Raw genomic sequence first — 18,451 nt, 5'->3', positions numbered from 1 at the left:
TGTGAATTTGAGAGCATAATTAAGCCTGAAGAATGCATTGTCAAAGATATAATTCAGGCCAAGAGCTGAAGAGAAATAAAAAAAAGAAACCATAATAAGAACATCCACTGTTAAATTAGCAAGGATTTTTTTAAATGATCTAAATCTTCATGCTTAAGGGCATAACCTAACTTCTAACTGAAAGGGATTAGGAATTAATTTCCCATATAGTTTATTTCACAACTGCCTATCATATGGGTTGTTTTCCTTGTGATCCTTATACTAAAACATCTGGTACTGACAACTGTGACAGACAAGATAGTAGACTAGAAATATCTCTGGTCCAGTTCTGTCTTTCATTATGACCGACTTTCTTCTGCTCAAATGGCTCTCATCTCACTCTGATTCCAAGGCTTAGTTTACACAAGGAAATTGCACCAAATTTAACTAAATCATTTTCTAAATACATTTTTCTCATCCAATTCCTGGCTGAAGAATGGTTTTCTTCTCAAGCCCAGTCCACCTCCATTCCTATTTCTGGGCCACCATCACTCTGTTGTTGGGGGTAATCGCCTTTGCTTTGCTTCCTTTTGTATCAAAAGCTCCCGGTCTTCTCATATTCTATTTCAAGACCCCTTTTACCTTAATTCTGCCCATCACCTATATTTCAACTGACTTAACTACCTGGCTGCTTGGTTGTTCACAACATCAACACTTGCCTGTACTTCAGAGAATCCCACTCTCTTTACTACTAAGTACTCCTGATTCAAAACATGTTGCCAACAGACATGCCAAACCCGTGAAAAACAATGCAGAAATGTGGCTTGTTTTTGGCTTAATTGGCTTGTGAGTTGCTTGTTGGCTAGTTTTTGTCTTGTAGCTTGTTTGTCTTGTAGCTTGTTGCTTCTGGCAAGCAGGGGCAAGGGCGAGGGGGAAGCAGGGGCAAAGGGGGGAGACAGTCAGGGGTGCACAACGGGCCCACCACAGTCCCAGACTGCATGCCAGGGGGGATCTAGTCACATAAAGTGTTGTGGTTCTTAGGGATTGGCTCGGTTTGGCCTTGTTTTGAAATGGGATTAACTTGATTTTTGGCTTATTGTGAACGTCGGGGTGCTTATTTACCATGTGAAAGTTGGCAACTGTGGTTGCCAATACTGGCCCTACTAAAAATGTGAAGGAGCCATGCTATTTCATATGTTCACATGCTATGTCAAAGATCTTAATTTTATGAGGACATTTCAAACTCACAAAGTGAAACAAATCCTCCCATCCCCTGAAATTAAATGCTTAAACAAGGTCTCAATATAATCTCCGAGGGCATATTTACTGTGCTAGGCCCTGATCCTGCAAAAGAACTTTTGCAGGCACATATTTCTGCCAGTGTAGATCCCTTTTACAGAATGAAATACTTTGAGTTGACTGGCAAAACCACATCAGTTTACATACCTGTGTACTTAAAACAAATCTTCTTTATATGGAATATGTATATTCTGTGTGATTAATTTAGGAATTCATTTAATCAAAGATTGACTATACTGGCATATAATTTAGGAGCTTCTGTAATATTCATGAAACTTATGATTCTTTTACTGTATTCCTCAACAGTTAACTGTCTTTGGGCAATTACCACAGACTTATAAAGATGTAGCAGTAGCACATAAAAGAGATGACATTATTTTTGGAAATGAACTATTTTTTGCAAGCAGGAGGAAGGATTTGCCTTTTAAGATCAGTTTTGTTACATTATTTGATAATTTGTAAATCATGTTCACCACTGTGGAAGGAAGCAACTGAAAATAAGCTAATTTTCACACTTTTATGACAATGATGCTATAGGTAGCATTGAAAAGCCACTTTTAATATATGTGCCATTTTCTGTTGCTTATAACTTTCCCCACAAATTACTTTTTCGGATGAAATTTCTCACATTAAGACTCAGTTCAAAAGTTAACTTGTGTGAGGAGAGTGGGGTGGGGTGAGGTGAGGGGGTTGTTAAAATTCCATTCAGATGTGTTTGAGATGTCAGTGTGTGGAAAGAACAGTCAAAAGTGACTGTTTTTTGCATTCCTATCTAAAAGCTGGCTAATTTTTAGAACTTCAGTGAAGCTATGGACTTAAACCCCAATCCTGAAATCTGATCCATGTGGACAGACCCCTGACCTCAAGCAGAATCATGACTTTTGTTCACAAACAGAACATGGATTATTGGCATGTTAGACAAAATCTGAGTTAGAAACATTGATAGCAAAAGCAGCAGGAAGCTACATATTGTTTAAACACAGTGTGCAACTTTCTGCTAAAGGAATGATCAGGACTTGCTCGAGGAATTCTGCTGCTCTAGACAAACTCGTAAATATCTGTCCCTGACAAGCCCACATTTTGCTCCCACAACGTTACTGAAACCCTAATCCTGCAAATACTTACTCACATGATTACATATTTGCAGGACTGAGACCTGAATGCTTTCCCACTCCCAATATTTGCAGTATCCTTAGGTGCATATTTGCTTTCTGTATGTTGAATCTGCTTTTTATGTGCTTCTCCAAATATGCAAATAAATACAGCACGTTCAAATACAAAGAAAGCTATATATTATGTCAGACACTCTCTTCATCTTAGCTAGTCATTCCACACCATAAGTCTCCCCTATGTTGATCTGAATCTATCATCATTATTAGACTGCACATCCAGTTCCACTTTTGCATGATATCCCCCATCTCCTAAATAGCACTGGAAATTTCTTACAATAATATGGTTATTTGATTGGCCCTAGTAGCGCCAGTCTATTTTCTTTTAAAAAGGTAAATGCAACATTATAGATACAACTGATTAAAAGCAACATTATGGTTAGAGTTGGGTGAAAAATGGAAAAAAAATTCCACAGAATTGTTTTTGCCATTTCTCATTGAAATTTCAAACTTTTCTGATGAGGTGTATTTACTCTTTAGATTGTATATGTACAAAATTCAGGAAGTTCAGATTTATGATTCGCAGAGCAACAGTTAGTTGAGTACATTGCATGTCCAGTACTTATAAACGTAGATAACTAGCAGTCAAAAGAAGAAAAGAAGAAAATTTTACCCTGATTACCAAGAAAAAAATCCCTGACAATAAAATATTAGGGCCTGAATTAAAGCCCACTGAAGTCAATTGAAGTCTATCCATTGATTTCAATGGGCTTTGGATCAGGCCCTAAAATGTTGTTGAATAGTCTTCCCAAGGAAAGGGGGGAAGTTACATTGCTTGGCATATTTAACATTCGACTAGTCAAACATGTAATAGATGTCTATTAGAGAATAACCCCGAGAATGGAGATGGGCTGGATGGCCGAAGATGTATTTTTCCACCTCTGGTTTCTATGAATTTATGATTTATTAATTATTATTATTATTATTACTAATAATATAATGGTCAAGCCATTGAGTGTTCCCAGAATCACTAAGTGACTTCCTCATATGGAATGGGTTACCTAGAGAGGTGGTGGAATCTCCTTCCTTAGAGGTTTTTAAGGTCAGGCTTGACAAAGCCCTGGCTGGGGTGATTTAGTTGGGGATTGGCCCTGCTTTGAGCAGGGGGTTGGACTAGATGACCTCCTGATGTCCCTTCCAACTCTGATATTCTATGATTCTGTGATTTCCATGTCTGAAATGAAGAAGCCACCAAATAGTAACATCACAGAACAGCTGGTATTAAATATTCTCAGCAATGTTTATTTAAACTGTTAGTCCCACAGCAGGGTCCTTGTCTTTTATTTGCCTGTAAAGTGCAATGCAGGCCCAGGATACTACACAAATTATTGTCAGAAATATGCTACTTGGAACACAACCATATTTTGTAGGGTAGGCTGCTAACTGTGTTTCTATTTGATAGGGAAGGTGATAACAAGTATGTTGATGACATGCTCAGATGCTGTGTTGGAGACTCCCTTGAGCTAAAAGCTAACCCAACATACTAGAAGGAAAATAAACATAGTAACCTGACTGCTTTTTCACATATCAATGACAATATGTACACCTTGTCTTTCTACTCATCTTGGAGCGTAATCTTACTTTGATCAATAAGATGTCATAAAGAATACACAGTAAAAGTGGAGAAGAATTTCTCTTTGGGACGGAATAGCAAAATTAATTACTCTAAGTGCCTTTAGATGCCAAAATCTTCTTTAACACGGTACATTTACGAATCAAGAGCAACCATTTCTGCCATGCTTTTAAAGTGAGCAGGTATGATTTCTGATAAACCTTTCAGAAATAAATTTTTATTTTTTCAACCCCCAAATAAAGTCCAGTAAGATAGGGTTGGGACTCATAATGGTATACTTATACTCGATGCATGATACTAACAGCATAACAGAAGGAAATGTCGTTAAACTGTGATAATTCACAATCTCTTGTTCATCTTTTTTAAAAAGCTGTTGTAGTATAATTTTGCATCAGGGTAGAAAATTAATCATTCAAAGAAACAAATACTTGATATGAATGTTGACACTGAACATATTTCATCATAACTGTAGAGCCCAGATTGTCAAAAATATTTCTCATAGCTTATGCACATTTTGCAGTGAATGTAAACACTATGGCGCATATCAATCACAGGTCTTATAAACGTGATCCCTAGCAGATGGTGCTGAAGACCAACCAGAGATAACTAACACATGAGCATATTCTGAAGACACAGTAGATCCTGTTGTTGTTTCTGCTGAGATAATATAATAATGATAAGCAGTCTTTCTTATTGACATGAATTGAAATACTTGGCCCGTCTAGCCTTCATACAAAATGCTGCTGGTCCTCATGTAGGCTTTGCAAGTTTTAGAACAATCAAAATATCATCTGTCTTATAGCCATTAATGCTAAAAGTAATGTTATTTATTTCATCCTACATGCCTCTTCCTCCAGAGGATCACATTCATAACCAATATGTAAAAGTTGCAATCATACCCATTACTTATCAGTCATTTCCCTAGTTAAAGTTATAAATGTATGATCCGGTATTGCTGAAGGAGGTTGAAACCATAACAGTCAAATAGGATCATAGTTAATTATTTGCATATTTGTGGTGACACTATGCATTTTATTAGCTATATTTGCAAGGACAGAATGGGGACAAGACAGTAAATACCAAATAAAGTACAGCGTAAGAGAAGAATGTCCTAGTGCTTATTAGATTTAAGTAAATTCTGTTGGTAACTGGCTGAATCAAGATGGCATCATAACCAGAGTAATCCATATCTTTGGGACCTCCAGGTTTCTCACATGCTCTACGTGAAACTAACTTTGAAGACTACCCAAAAGCTACAGCTAGTGCTGGATGTGAATGTTCTCCTGCATATAGGTTGTAGCTGCAATTACGTTACATTTATATTACGTAAAGACTGTACTTGCAATTCAAGACACGACACAGGTATATGATGGAGTATCCACCCACATAAGGCCTGAAAGGGTCAAAGTGGCCAGGTAGGCCAATTAGCTGCCTAGGCTGCACCTGGAGAAGCCAGGGAAATGGGATTAATTAGCCATGATGTTCAGCTGGACAGGAAGAGGAAGGGCCTGTATAAAGCCCAGGATCTGAGAGCACAAAGGGATGGCAGGGAGATAGTCTGCAGTCACTTTCTGGGAGAAGAGAGGTGTCTTTGGGGCTATTGAGATAGGAAGCCTACAGTTGCTCCCTGGTTGGAAGGAGTTTGGGCTGGTAAACCAGAGAGGTGGGAGAGCCAGAAAGACAGGAAAGGCTCAGGGGAGATGCAACAAGGTATGGGATAGGGCAGACCCTGGCTGCTGATGGAAGTGCCCCTGAGCTGGAACCTGGAGTAGAGCGAAGGCCCAGGTTCCCCTACCAGCCACTGGGGAAGTGGCGTGGACCAGACAGCAGAGAGTGGACTGCCTGGGACAGTTTGCCTTGGAAGACTTTGATACCCCAGAAGGGGAGGTCCTCAGTGATTTGGCCAGAGGGCTGAGTCACTAAGAGGAAGCTGCAACTCCTAGAGTGAGAAAGGCCACAGGATGGGAGATAATGATGAGTCAAGAGCCTGACAGAGGAGGGTGCAGCACCTGGAAGGAGCTAATCCTCAGAGCCGCCAGGAGGGGGTGTCACCTGCCCCTCCACAGTTTGGTGGAGAATGCAGACAGGCTATTACCCCTTATAAAAGAGATTGTGTAAGAGATTGTGGTGGACCATAAAGGACAGTATAAGGCGGTTACCCCTGATACAAGGGAAGTATGGGAGGCAATAACAGAAAAAAAGGAAAGAGAAAAAGGAGTCATAGTATGTGAAAGTCTTTTTTGATTAAGGCACTTATACCCTCCCAGCCTGGACTCCAGAATCATCGCCCTTGCAGATGAGGACTGAGAAACAGCCAGAACGGAGCCAGATCTTGCTGAGGCAGCTGCTGGAGAATGAGCAGAGACAGCGGGAGGCACATTGTTACCTGCAAAACTATTTGACACAGCTGGCTGAACAGCACTGTATTTATTTAAGCTCATGCGTGAAGAAATTAGAAGATGCTGCAGAGAGTGGAAAAGAGGTACCAGGGCCAGGAGGGCAGAGGCCTGGCCAAAGGAATGGTATGCCTGCATGTGAAGGGGACACCTGAAAAGACAGTGCCCCTACCTGTATAGGGAAGGAAGCCCCAAAGAGTCCAACCTGTGGGGAGAACAGGAAAGGGAGGGGCATGTTTTGCCTGTGGTCAGCAGGGGCACCTAAGGAGGACATACCCATATATAAGCTGTAATGTGAAGGCAAGCCCACGAGAGGGGACTAGACAAAATAAGGACAAAGCATGGCTGGCTGATGAGGCAAGGAAAAAGGTTTGTTTTGGGTTCCACAAGATCGGCCATATAAGAAGGCACTGCCCTGTTAAGCAAGGATAGGGTAGCAAAGGGGATAGCATGGACCCCAGTGAGATAGGAAAAAAGAGGTCACAAGGTAAAATGATTGGGATGGAGAAGGCCCAAACAGACATAGGAACGAACACAGAAGTGAAGGAGGCTATGATGGGAACTTAGACCCTGAGGGAAAGGGAGCTGGGGGATTCTGCGGAGCAAGTAAAGATGCTGCAGGAGAAATTGGGAGCAGCCAAGCATACCTTACAAGAAGCTGTAGAGGATTTAGAACTGCAGTGAAGTGAGTATCAGGACACCATCAAGGAGAAATGTGGATTGCTCCTCAAGGTGGGGGACCTTGAGCAATAAGAGCCAGAGGAGACAGCCAGAGGAGGTCTCTTCACACATAGGCTGCAGGGTGAGAGAGGACAATCTCACTCCAGGAGCTGCAGTGTCCTCTTCGTGACTTGCCCTCCGGCCAGGTCACTCTGGTCTTCCCCTTCTGGGGTATCAAAATCCTCCAAGGCAAACTATCCCAGGTGCAGCACCTGGAAGGAGCTAATCCCCAAAGCCACCAGGGGGAGGTGCCACCTGTCAGGAGTGGACCCTGTGACAATGTATAATTCACTTTACATAGTTTGGGCCTGGAAACTTGAAAGGCTGCCTCTCTCCTACATGCTATCCCGAGGTTTAAGACTGATGATCCTGAGTAATGGTGCCTAGATTTAAATGTCTACGGGCTGATGGTTGAGAGCCCCGAATGTTCTCCATTGTCCATTGTAACCAAAATCTGTAGCTCCTTTGTGCAAATCTACTTTCTCAGACCTTTGATCAAAGTGGCTAAATGTCACATTATGTATTTAGACTATATTATGGGACGAGAGTATTTTTGGTGGGTTTACTCAAGATGTTGTTTTAATTGCATATGTTCTGTGGGGAAATTAGGACAGAGAAGCTCTTGGCCTGTAATTGGATTGTGTGCTTTGGAGGAGTAGGGTAAGTGTTGAAGGTAGTTAAGCAGGACTTGGAGAAGTTCTGAGCTGGGCAGTGGAAGGGCCAAGTTTGCAGGGTCGAGAGAAGGGAGTATAGAAGTTACTTGGTGAATGAGGGTGTGGTTGAACTGGTAGTTGATGTGCATGGCGGTGAAGACAGTAGCTGAGAGGTGATTTGGTATGAGCCAGACTGGAGGGGCAGAAGTTGGGACTGGGAGAGAACAACAAGGAGACACAATGTTAAGAAGAATAAATACTGTTTTCTCTCATCTTGCCCTTTACTGTAAGCCAGCACAAGTTTTCATTCTACAAGAGAGAGAGGACAGAAGACAGTGACCTTTTATCTTCTTCTTTCTTCTCCCACCAACCCTTCCTTATTCGCCTGAAAAATAGTTCCCTGAGACCTCCCTAACTGGTACCCAGGTTCTCACTCTGAAAATAGTATCAATCTACAGGGGATGTGGAGTGGAGGCTATAGGGTGACAGATTGTTACCTGCAGCCCCACCATGTATTTTGGGCACCAGCAACCACTGTCCATTGGGTACACTGTATGCAGTAAATAAAACTCAGCTTCAATGGATTTCATCCATTTTATATTCATTAGGCCAGATCCTGGCCCATCTGCACAACTCCAGCAGGAATGATGGCTGGAGTGGGGAGTGCGTGCTGACACTGACAGCCAATCTCATTCTCCTATGGGACTGGTCTAATCCAGAATATCAGAGCCCAGTAGCCTCCATCCCACACTCATGTGGCTGGGACCAGCAGAGTGCATGTGCGTGTGTAAAAATTCAGGGAAAATAATAACTAAGAATTTTCCTAACCAAGGATTATGAAACATTCTCACGAACAGAGATCAAAGGGTTATCCTTTTCTGTCTTCAATTCAACGTATTATGTGATTACAAAGAGAGACTGAATAAAAATATCATTTTAATGTGAAAAAAAAATGATATAAGCATGTAAAGAACATATCAAGTGAAGATAATCAGTTTCTTTCAGTACACTATGTCCTCTAATTTTGAAGTGTGTTTAATATTTAATAGCTCAGCCTGTACTATAAACCACTGAACCAATAAATTAGTCTTTTGTGCAGTATTGCAAGTACCTTTCTGAAGTCCAATTATGTCAGTGGCTCCCTTTCCAATTAATTTGGATAGTTACTTCCTTAAAAGTTGAGGCACTTTATGCATGATTTCCCTTTTGTAAACACAGGTTGAACATTTAAACCATAAAACAGTAAAGACTGTGCAGAAGTATGAATAGTGCAGAACTCAAGTGTTAATTGAAGCACAAGGCAAAGCAGAGTCAGGGTCTGAACTGGACGCCCTTACTCATGCGAGTTATCGTATTTGACCTCAGCTGGACCACTCATATAAAGCAGCAAAGCTTCTACAGAACCAGACTAACACGGCTACCCCTCTGATACTCATATAAAGATTACTCATGTGAATAAGCATTGCAAGATTAGGCCCTTATCATTCCAGCAAATTACTGTAATTATACAATTGTTTTCTTCTTAAAAATGTGATCGTTAACTAAAAATGAACTAAAATTTATTTCTTTTAAAAAAGATGTTTACACCAGGTAACAGACTCTTTTTTGATTAATTTTTTTAAGTTCCCACTATTTTTCCCCTTTTTTGCATGATGTTGCCTTTCAACTTTCTCCCTCTCCCCCATCTTACTCCTTGATGTTAGGACCTTTCCTTTAACTGAAGCACTGGTGAGAGGCTCTCTCTTCAACACTGCCCCATCCCTTGTCTGACTATAATAGGAAAAAAAAGCTGGAAGCATTAAGCATCTCCCAGTTGTGTTTTCCAATAGAAAACTAAAGTACTGCAAACAGATGATTGGGCCACAGGAGGTGCATCATGGGATCTATGGTGACAAAATGTCTTTGAAATTCAAATATAGCAGTTTTGCTTTGAAATGGTGCCACTGGGGTAGCTCTCCCAGCACTGCCCTGCAGCCCAACCACCTGCTTTAGTTTAATAATTTTACAATGATGCATTAAAAATTCAACTGGAAGCAAGTGGGGCCCCGCCCACATGAATATTTACTACACCAAGTGAAAAAGAGGGCATGCTGCATTTGCAAATCCCACAGACTGGCTTCAGCTATTTTAAACTGGAACATTTTCCTTTTAGAAGCTGCAGAATTTGTAAGTATAGCACTCTGTCACTTGCCTCCATTTATCTTCTGCACTCCCTCAGATGCCCTGTCATTTAGTTACACTTTGCACTGCAGTAGTCAGCTAAACTCCCAGTTAAATATTTGCAGCTGCTAAGGGAAGAAGGATGGTGGAGGGGGGACAGAACCCTGCTAAGGAGTGAGAGAGATCTGGAACTTCCAAAGATATCAGTGACTCATCAGTATGCAATAGAGGTGGGAGATAGATTCTGATTACCAGAGGAGGAAGGCTGGAATAATCAAGGATAGAAGAGAGAGTTGAACAACTGGGTGAGAGTGGAGTCTGCAGTAGGAGGAGCTAGATGAACTGTAAGGGCTAACAGAACAAAAAAATCTACATAAAAAAAGGGCAGGAAAGGAAATGAAACAGCAGGAGAAAGTAAAGAAAGAAAATTATGAAATGGGTATAAAAATTTGTTATTTTATTAGCTATTGACCTATTTGAGTGTATCCAGTACACTTATGAATGCTTTGAGATTTACTGTTTAACCTCAAGGTTATGTGACTGAGTTAGCCATCGTGACCCAGCATTTTAAAACCTATGTTACAATCTTAATCAAATCATATTTATCACTCACCTTCCCTGAGTGATAAATATGATTTGATTGAGTGCTTCTACCTTCTCCCCTACAGATGTCTAGCTTACAGCATTATCCCTCAACTTCTCCTGATATTCTCCTTTTCAGCCACATTATTAGCTGTTTCCCCATACCCACTGTCTGTCTTCATTTTCCAAGAGGTTTTACTTCTCTCTTTTGCAACTTCCTGGGATGGACGCTGACTCCTGGAAGTCCTGCTGTCTCTTTCACTGATCTTTACTTGAACCACTTCTTACTTTTTTTTAACTTCTTCAGCAATTTCCCTTTCATACTACACTTTCAAATCTTTAAAGTGCCAGCACAAAATGGCAGAATTTTAGAACACTATCATCATTTCTGACAAAGCAGCTGGTTAGGTTGTCTGGCTTTGTCTTAAGTGTTATGTTGGGAAAGATGAGGAATAAGGGTGAAGGACCAGCAGTGATGATATAATATACGCTGAATATTAGAAGACTTGACAGCATATTGCAATATTGGTGTGTAAGTTTTCGTCAAGTACAGATGTGCTATAGATAGTTGTTGTCTTGCATCCCTCATATTGTGCTGCCAGTCGTAACATTGCTAACAAATGAGTGACTGGGGCATCAATTCACAGCTGCTTTTCTTATCCAAATTCACAGAATCAGTTGTTTAATTGCCTTAGGGGTTCATCTCCTCTGACACCTATGTGCCACAAGCTGATTTCCAGACAGCTGCTGATTCATTCAGACAGCCTTACTACAGCCTTTGATTGCTGAGAGCTGGAAGGCTAGAAAATATTCCAAATTCTAACCCCTACAGAGGTGCTTAATACAACCACAGAGGTTTATTTTTAACCTCCTACCCCCTTTTCAGTTCTTACACAGAACCAACTTTCCAGTGGGGATGCAACTGAATAGATATGAAACTTAAGAGAACTAATATATATTGCAATGGCAATACGATTAGCAGTTCTATCCCTCTGATATCTCCAGTCAGTGGAACACATCACAGCCTTGTTACTAAGACCTCATCTCCATGAGTATCACACTAGCAGACAGCAGAACAGGATAATGAGTTGTCCACTTCAAAACAGTAATATTTGGAAGTTTCAGCACATTGGTGCACATTGGAGGTAATTTCTGCTGTTTCATCTTCATACACAGTAGCATTTTTCTTTCACATCATACACATTTATTATTCATCAGGCAAAACATCCTTAAATATGGAATAATTATTCATATGTGAACAAGTTTCATATCCCTTATGTGTCCCTAATCTTTATTGGTTTGTGTTTTTATTCATCCTCCATTAAGATGATTAAAAATCTTACTTGCTATGGGCACACCATTTGTTAGCCAGCTAATATTAGGTTTGGGGTTGCCATTAGCTCTGCAGATCAGGGTTCCATCCTCTCCAGGAGACAACACAAGGTTTCTAGGTGCTGTGATCCAGTATGGAGCAGCTTTGGTCAGGAAAGAAAACACAACAATCAGAAGGTCATACAGCACAGTAGCTATAACTGGCAAAAATGCTGATTTTTATATCTGAATAACTTACTGGTAAAATCATGTTTTGATTAGCTCAGGTTACAAGTGATACAAGCCATTAGGCTGTTAAATAGATGGACAATAAATCATAAAGAATGAATAGCTGTCTACATCAAAATTTTCAAGTAAACAAAAAGTGATTCTTAACTGAATGTAAGTAAATTCGATTAATACACATCAATGGCTTTAATCCTAATCTGTATTTCTAAAGACAGCAAAAGATAACAGACTCTGGCTTCTGTAAAAGGATTAGTACAGTAGCCTTTCTAATAAGTTTTGAGCCATCCCTGGTCCTCAGGCCACCCATAGAAGAGGAAGAGAGGGACTGATAATAGGGGAACAGAAAAGTGTGAGCGGCTCAGGCGGGTGGGGGAGGAGAAACAGATTTAGGGTGAAAACCTGGCTCCACTGAATCAATACAAAAACTCCCTGTGATTTTAACGGGGTCAAAATTTAATCCTGATTGTCTGAGAAACATAGAGAAAGAGAGAGACAAAATGGACAAGAGATGATTTCCTTATAATAAAAATAACTTCCATATGCCCTATCAGCAGATCCTTTGCAGTAAGTCTATACAAACCGCATATTTGTCACATTTTGTATAAAAATAAATAAATAATGCATTTGTATTAGTGGACACAGGTGCGTGGAGAATTTATCTTTTTATTTTTAAAAAGGAAGTAGATGATATCCACAGAACCATCATGAACCAAACAAAGTCAACATCAATGTAAACTGGTGTTAAGAGTTGTGCACAAACACTAACAGCTTACTTAAAAGAAGTGACTCATTTGCCACCTGGGGAATAATCAACTCTCATTAGCTAATTCAAACAAAAGCCCTCAGGCACACTTCAAATACTAACATATTTGAAGTGTCTTTAATCCCCGGGCTATAATACCACTGGACAGATAAAACTTAGTAAAAATTAGTTCGGTAGAACCAGAAGGGGATATGAAAAAAGAAGGAGCGAAGAGGGGAAGGGGAGAAAAGGGAAAAGAGAAGGAGAATGGGGATGGGAGGCAGAGGAGGATGAAGAGAAGGAAAAGAGAGAAATGAAGAGAGGAGGATGAGGAGGAGAAGGGAAAGGAGCAGTACAGGAAGTGGGAGAGCAGTCTCTTATGACACTGAAAGAAAGCCTAGACTAAATTTACCACAGGTACCAGTTAGTATTGTATTAATGGAATTCTTTCTAAGGCAGAGGTTCTCAAACTGGGGGTCACAACCCTCTGGGGGTCGCAGGGTTATTACATAGGGGGTCACAAGCTGTCAGCCTCCACCCCAAACCCTGCTTTGCATCCAGCATTTATAATGGTGTTAAATATATTTTAAAGTCTTTTAAATTTATAACGGGGGGTCACACTGAGAGGCTTGCTATTTGAAAGGGGTCACCAGTACAAAAGTTTGAGAACCACTGTTCTAAGGGATAGCTTCAATTTAGCACCACAGAGCTGTTTGGCAAAAAACCACCACCACATACTAATATGAGGCCATCATAAAAATTAAAGACTAGACATGGTAAAGTCTGACTTGTGGGAAACCTCAGTCGATTTAATGACTATTTTACTCAGTTCCTTTTACACTTATTCATCCTTGTAGATATTTACTGTAATATATTTTCCTGATAAAATACATTACTATGTAACCTTGCATTGGGATGCTGACGTAAAATTTTGGGTTATTTTAGCATTACCTTTGACAGTTACTGTAATGGTATGGTGAGTGGAACCTAATGGATTTCTTGCTAAACATTTGTATTTTCCAGAATCAGCTTCAGAAACCTCTATGATTTTGAGAGTTTTTTTAAAATTTTCAAAAAATGTTCTGTTGATGGGCAGTTCTCCACCTTCTTTAATCCAGCGGATAACTGGTGTGGGTCTACAGAAAGAAAAACACAGATGAGATTAAAGATGAGAAAAACACAGATGAGATTAATTTTTCATGTTTGTATTGTAAAGCTAATTATTGTACTGAGAACTTTGGCCTGGGTTTTTGGGGATAACCAACAAATGTGAAAAATGTCATTTCGAATAAATCGTAGAGTCATTAACATCAACAAACTTCCTTGATTTAATAATTACAGAATACATTTTTGTTGAATCAATTGCAATTTACAATCCTTAATGACTCTAATAAAAGATTCAAATACATACGCAAATGTCCTTTATCTTAGCTATGATTATTTATCTGTGGTGGCAATTTGATGTTCATGTTACTTTAGAAGAAGAATTTACTCACCTTGTAACGATGGTTCTTCAAGATGTGTGTCCCTACAGGTGTTCCACAGTAGGTGTGCTTGCGTCCCTGCACTGCTGATCACAGAACTTTGGCAGCAGTGTCCATTAGGTCTGCACATGCACAGTCTCCCCTCACGCTCTGTCTTGAGGCTAACGTGCACACGGGCTAACCCACCTCAGTTCTTTCTCTACTGCAGAGCCATTGACAAGAACTCCAAAGTAGAGGGGAGGAGGATGGGTTGTGGAGCACCCATAGGGACACACATCTTGAAGAACCATCATTACTGCACAAGGTGAGTAAATTCTTGTTCTTCTTCTTCTTCTTCTTCGAGTGGTGTCCCTATGGGTACTCCACTGTAGGTGATACCTGAGCAGTATCCCTGCTGGAGGGTTGGGGCTTCGGAGTCGGGTCAGTTACAGATGACAGTACTGTGGAGCCGAAGATGGCATCGGAGGACAGAATCTCCAGTGATTGCATAGTGTTCTGTGAAGATAAACTGATGGCCACACCGCTGCTCTACAGATCTCTGAGATAGGGACATTCTTGAAGAAGGTGACGAATGAAGAGATCGACCTCATGGCGTACGTGCAAATAGTATCTGGAGACGTCATGTTGCAAATCTGATAACTTTGTCTAATGCAGCCTGAGACTGACTTAGAGAGTCTCTAGGCTAATATTGCTGAGCCCTAGGAGATTTCTGCAATAGGGAGGAACAGCTTCGGGGACTTCAGGAAAGGCTTTGTTCTATCCAGGTAAAAGGCTAGGTCCCTCCTGACATATAGTGTGTGAAGTATAGCCTTCCTATTGTCACAGTGAGGCTTAGAGTAAAAAGTCAGGAGGTGAATCATTTGGTTCACATGGAACGGGGAAGTTACCTTAAGGATGAATTTTGGGTGTGGCCTGAGTGTTACCTCATCCTGAAAGAATATCGTGTAGGGGGAATGTCCATCTGAGCCGCTATTTCTCTTATGCTCCTAGCCAAGGTGATTGCTATCAGGATGGTCATCTTCACTAACAGGCATGTAAGCGAACAGGTGGTCCTGAGTTCGAAGGGAAGTCTAGTCAGGCCTTTCAATACAAGGTTTAGGTCCTATGTAGGTGCAAAATGTCGGGGTTGTGGAAAAAGGTTAACTATGTCCCTGAGGAATTGTTTAGTGGTTGGTGTGATAGCACTGAGTACCCTTCTACTTGTTGGTGGAAGACTGCTATAGCCACTAGGTGGACCCTGAGCAAACAGAGATATTTACCTTTTTTTTTTAATTTTTATTTTTTTTTGAGAGTCAGTACATAATGGAAGATGTTTGGAAAGGTCAGGGATGTTGGGGAGATTTGTTGGGAATTGCACCAAATCCAAAACCTGGACCACTTCTGCAGGTAAGTATGGTGTGTATTGTATCTCCATCAAGTAGGAGGAGTCTATGTGTTGGAACCATGAAGCAGCCAAGCTTTGAGGCAAAGAATCTCCAGGTTGGGATGTAGAGTGCGTCCTTCATTCTGTGAGAGGAGGTATAGAGTGTATCGGAGAGAGATTGGTGGGCATGTTGTGAGTTGTGACAGGTAAGGTGTAGTGAGGAGGCTGCTCCATTCCAGGAGAAAATGGGTTAAAGTAGGCCAGAGATACTGCGCAGATGGGCAGTCAATCAGGGCCTATATAAAGACTGCAGCACAGAGGGAGATCAGTCTCTCCCTGACCAGCAAGGGAGGAGGATTGGCTCCTCGTAGAAGGAGCGGCACCCTGCTGAGCACTACAGAGCGCTGCTGGGCAGGGTACCAGGGCAGTGGGAGCTTTGGCTCACCCTGCCAGACTGCAGGCCTTGAAACAAGGGCTGAGTGGGTGCTAGAGCTACAGGGAAGTGGCCCAGGGAAAGCAGGCAGTGACGGGCAGTAGAGGAAGGCAGCAAGCAGCTGCCACTCAAGGGTCCCTGGGCTCGGGCCCAGAGTAATGGGCAGGCCCGTGTCCCCTCCTCCCCCTTAACACCGCACCTTGCCATGCGGGAACATGGTCCGTGGACTGCACCTTGTCCCTGAGGTAAGGGGCTAGACTTTGGGGTGGCAGGTGCCCATGAAGACAGGTGCAGTCTAGAACTGCTAATATGCCCCTGGAAGGGGGGAGAATGGGGTGGTGGGCACTGCTGGAGGGCCGTGTCCTGAAGAGGACACTACGGTCCAGATTGCGACACGTGTCCTGGTGGTGGAGATAACACATCAGAGCAGACAACGGGCAAGACACCAGCCAGCAGGAGACGCTCCAAGGTTGGAAGGAGTTAATTCCCAGAACAACCAGCAGGAGGCGCCATGGTGGTGAGTCCTGACCCCATTACATAAGGGTACCAAGTCTGTCTCGGTCAAGTGGGAGCAATCAATATGACATGCTCCTTCCCTTTTTAACAGAACTTTCAACATTAGGGGTGTAGTGGGGTAATCATCCCACTCCGACCCTGGAAGGGTGAAAGCAGCCCTGGAGAGGGCTGCAGCTGAGTAAGAGGCATTAAGAATGGCTGGGGAAGCTGAGTGGGTAGCTGACCACAGCTGTCTCCAGCTTAATCAGGGCCCAGCTCGCCCTTATAAGAGGGCTGGGGTCAGAAGCCAAGACAGTGTCTCTCTCTAGATATTGAGAAGGATGGGTCTGGCTGCTGGGAGCTGAGGAGGGTACCTGAGCAGGGCTGGGGAAAGGCCAGAGGAGCTGGGGAGCTCCGGCCTGGCAACCCCCCAGGCTGCAGACCTTGTTAAAGGCCAAGAAAGGTACTGGGGTTGCAGAGGACAGCCCAAGGGTAGGCAGAGGCAGCAGGTCCAAAGCTTCCTTGCCAATGATGAATGGCAATTATACTGCAGTCCGCCCCAGTGAGCGGGGGCTAGATGATGACTGGCAGTAGCCAAAGACTGAGGCAAGTTGGGGATAGGGGGTTGGGGGTTCCCCGGGGAGGGGAGACCAGCAAGACTGCAGGATACTGCAGGGTGCAGAACCCTGAGAGAAGGGGCACCAGGGCCAGCAGCAAAGCAAGACACTGGCCTGCAGAGGGCGCTCCAGAGGCTGGCAAGCTAATTCCCTGGATGACCAGCAGGAGGCGCCGCTGTGGTGAGTTGTCAGCCTGCTACAAGGGGGAATGGAGGAAAGGCATAAAGAAGGCCCCTGTCCCATGAAGGAGAGCATCACCCAGAGCAGAGATCAGACAACACTCCCTGGAGTAGTAACATGGACATTTCTTGTTCAGGTGAGTAGCGAACATGTCTCTGGTAGGGGTCCCTCAACAGCTGAATAGGTTGGGAAGTATTGCTGGGTTTATTTCTCATTGTGGTTGTGAGGGAACTTGCAGCTTAGGCTGTCTGCTATCAAGTTTTGTGTGCCTGGAAGATAAGCTGCTGATAATGTAATGTTGTGGGAGATGCACAGTTTCATAGCCTTATCATTTCTGCGCAGAGGGAGGGCAACCGGGCTCCTTGTTGATTTATGTAATACATGCATGCTATGTTGCTCTGTTGAGGAGGTTGATGTGTAGGGGTGGCTCTGTGGATGATCACTTACCTTGTGTTGTAAGGCCATTTAGGTGCATGCCCCATCCTATAGGCGATGTGTCAGTGGTGAGAAACAACAACGGAGAAATTTGTGCAAAAAGGATCCCTTTGCAAACATTTACTGGAAATGTTTTTTGAAAACATCTCCACCAAACCACGGATATCTTGATTTTGGTGGGCAGTGACAGAGGTTTGTCTAGTGCGTCTCTTTTTGGTCTGCACACCAAGCTGAAACACATCTGGAGGCATTGCATGTGAAGCCTGGTATGTGGTAGTACCATTGTGCCTGCCGCCATATGCCCCAAACGTTGGAGGTAGTGTCTGGCTGATATTTGGGGACTCTTATGTACAGTCTTTGAATGTGGCCAAAGAGTGGAACCTGGGTTGAGGTAGGAGCGCTCTGGTCTGTAGCGAGTCAAAGTCAGCCCCAATGAATTCCAGATGCTGTGCTGGAGTGAAGGTTGATTTCTGCGTATTGATCTGTAGGCCCAGTGCCATAAACATGTCTACTGATGTTTCAGTAACTCAGTGAGCCTTTGCAAAGGAACAGGTTCTGAGGAGGTAAATGTCCAGGTAGGGGTAGATCATGATCCCCTGGGAGCACAGGTG

General features: G+C 42.5%; 1 protein-coding gene across 6 annotated transcripts in view; it reads right to left on the bottom strand.

The window, feature by feature from the left end:
* The window catches only part of NRCAM (neuronal cell adhesion molecule), a 187,432-nt gene that overhangs the window by 75,331 nt on the left and 93,650 nt on the right, over positions 1 to 18,451 (bottom strand). For all 6 annotated transcript variants that reach the window (XM_045031888.1, XM_045031855.1, XM_045031860.1 and 3 more), the window contains 2 exons: positions 13,785 to 13,969; positions 11,875 to 12,006 (listed from right to left, as the gene is read on the bottom strand). In XM_045031888.1, the coding sequence (XP_044887823.1) occupies positions 11,875 to 12,006; positions 13,785 to 13,969 (317 nt within the window). The remainder of the gene's footprint in view (positions 1 to 11,874; positions 12,007 to 13,784; positions 13,970 to 18,451) is intronic.

The sequence above is a fragment of the Mauremys mutica genome, chromosome 1, assembly GCF_020497125.1.
Source record: "Mauremys mutica isolate MM-2020 ecotype Southern chromosome 1, ASM2049712v1, whole genome shotgun sequence".
NCBI lineage: Eukaryota > Metazoa > Chordata > Testudines > Geoemydidae > Mauremys > Mauremys mutica.
Note: the sequence above shows the minus strand (reverse complement) of the source record. Positions and strands in the feature narration are given on the sequence as shown.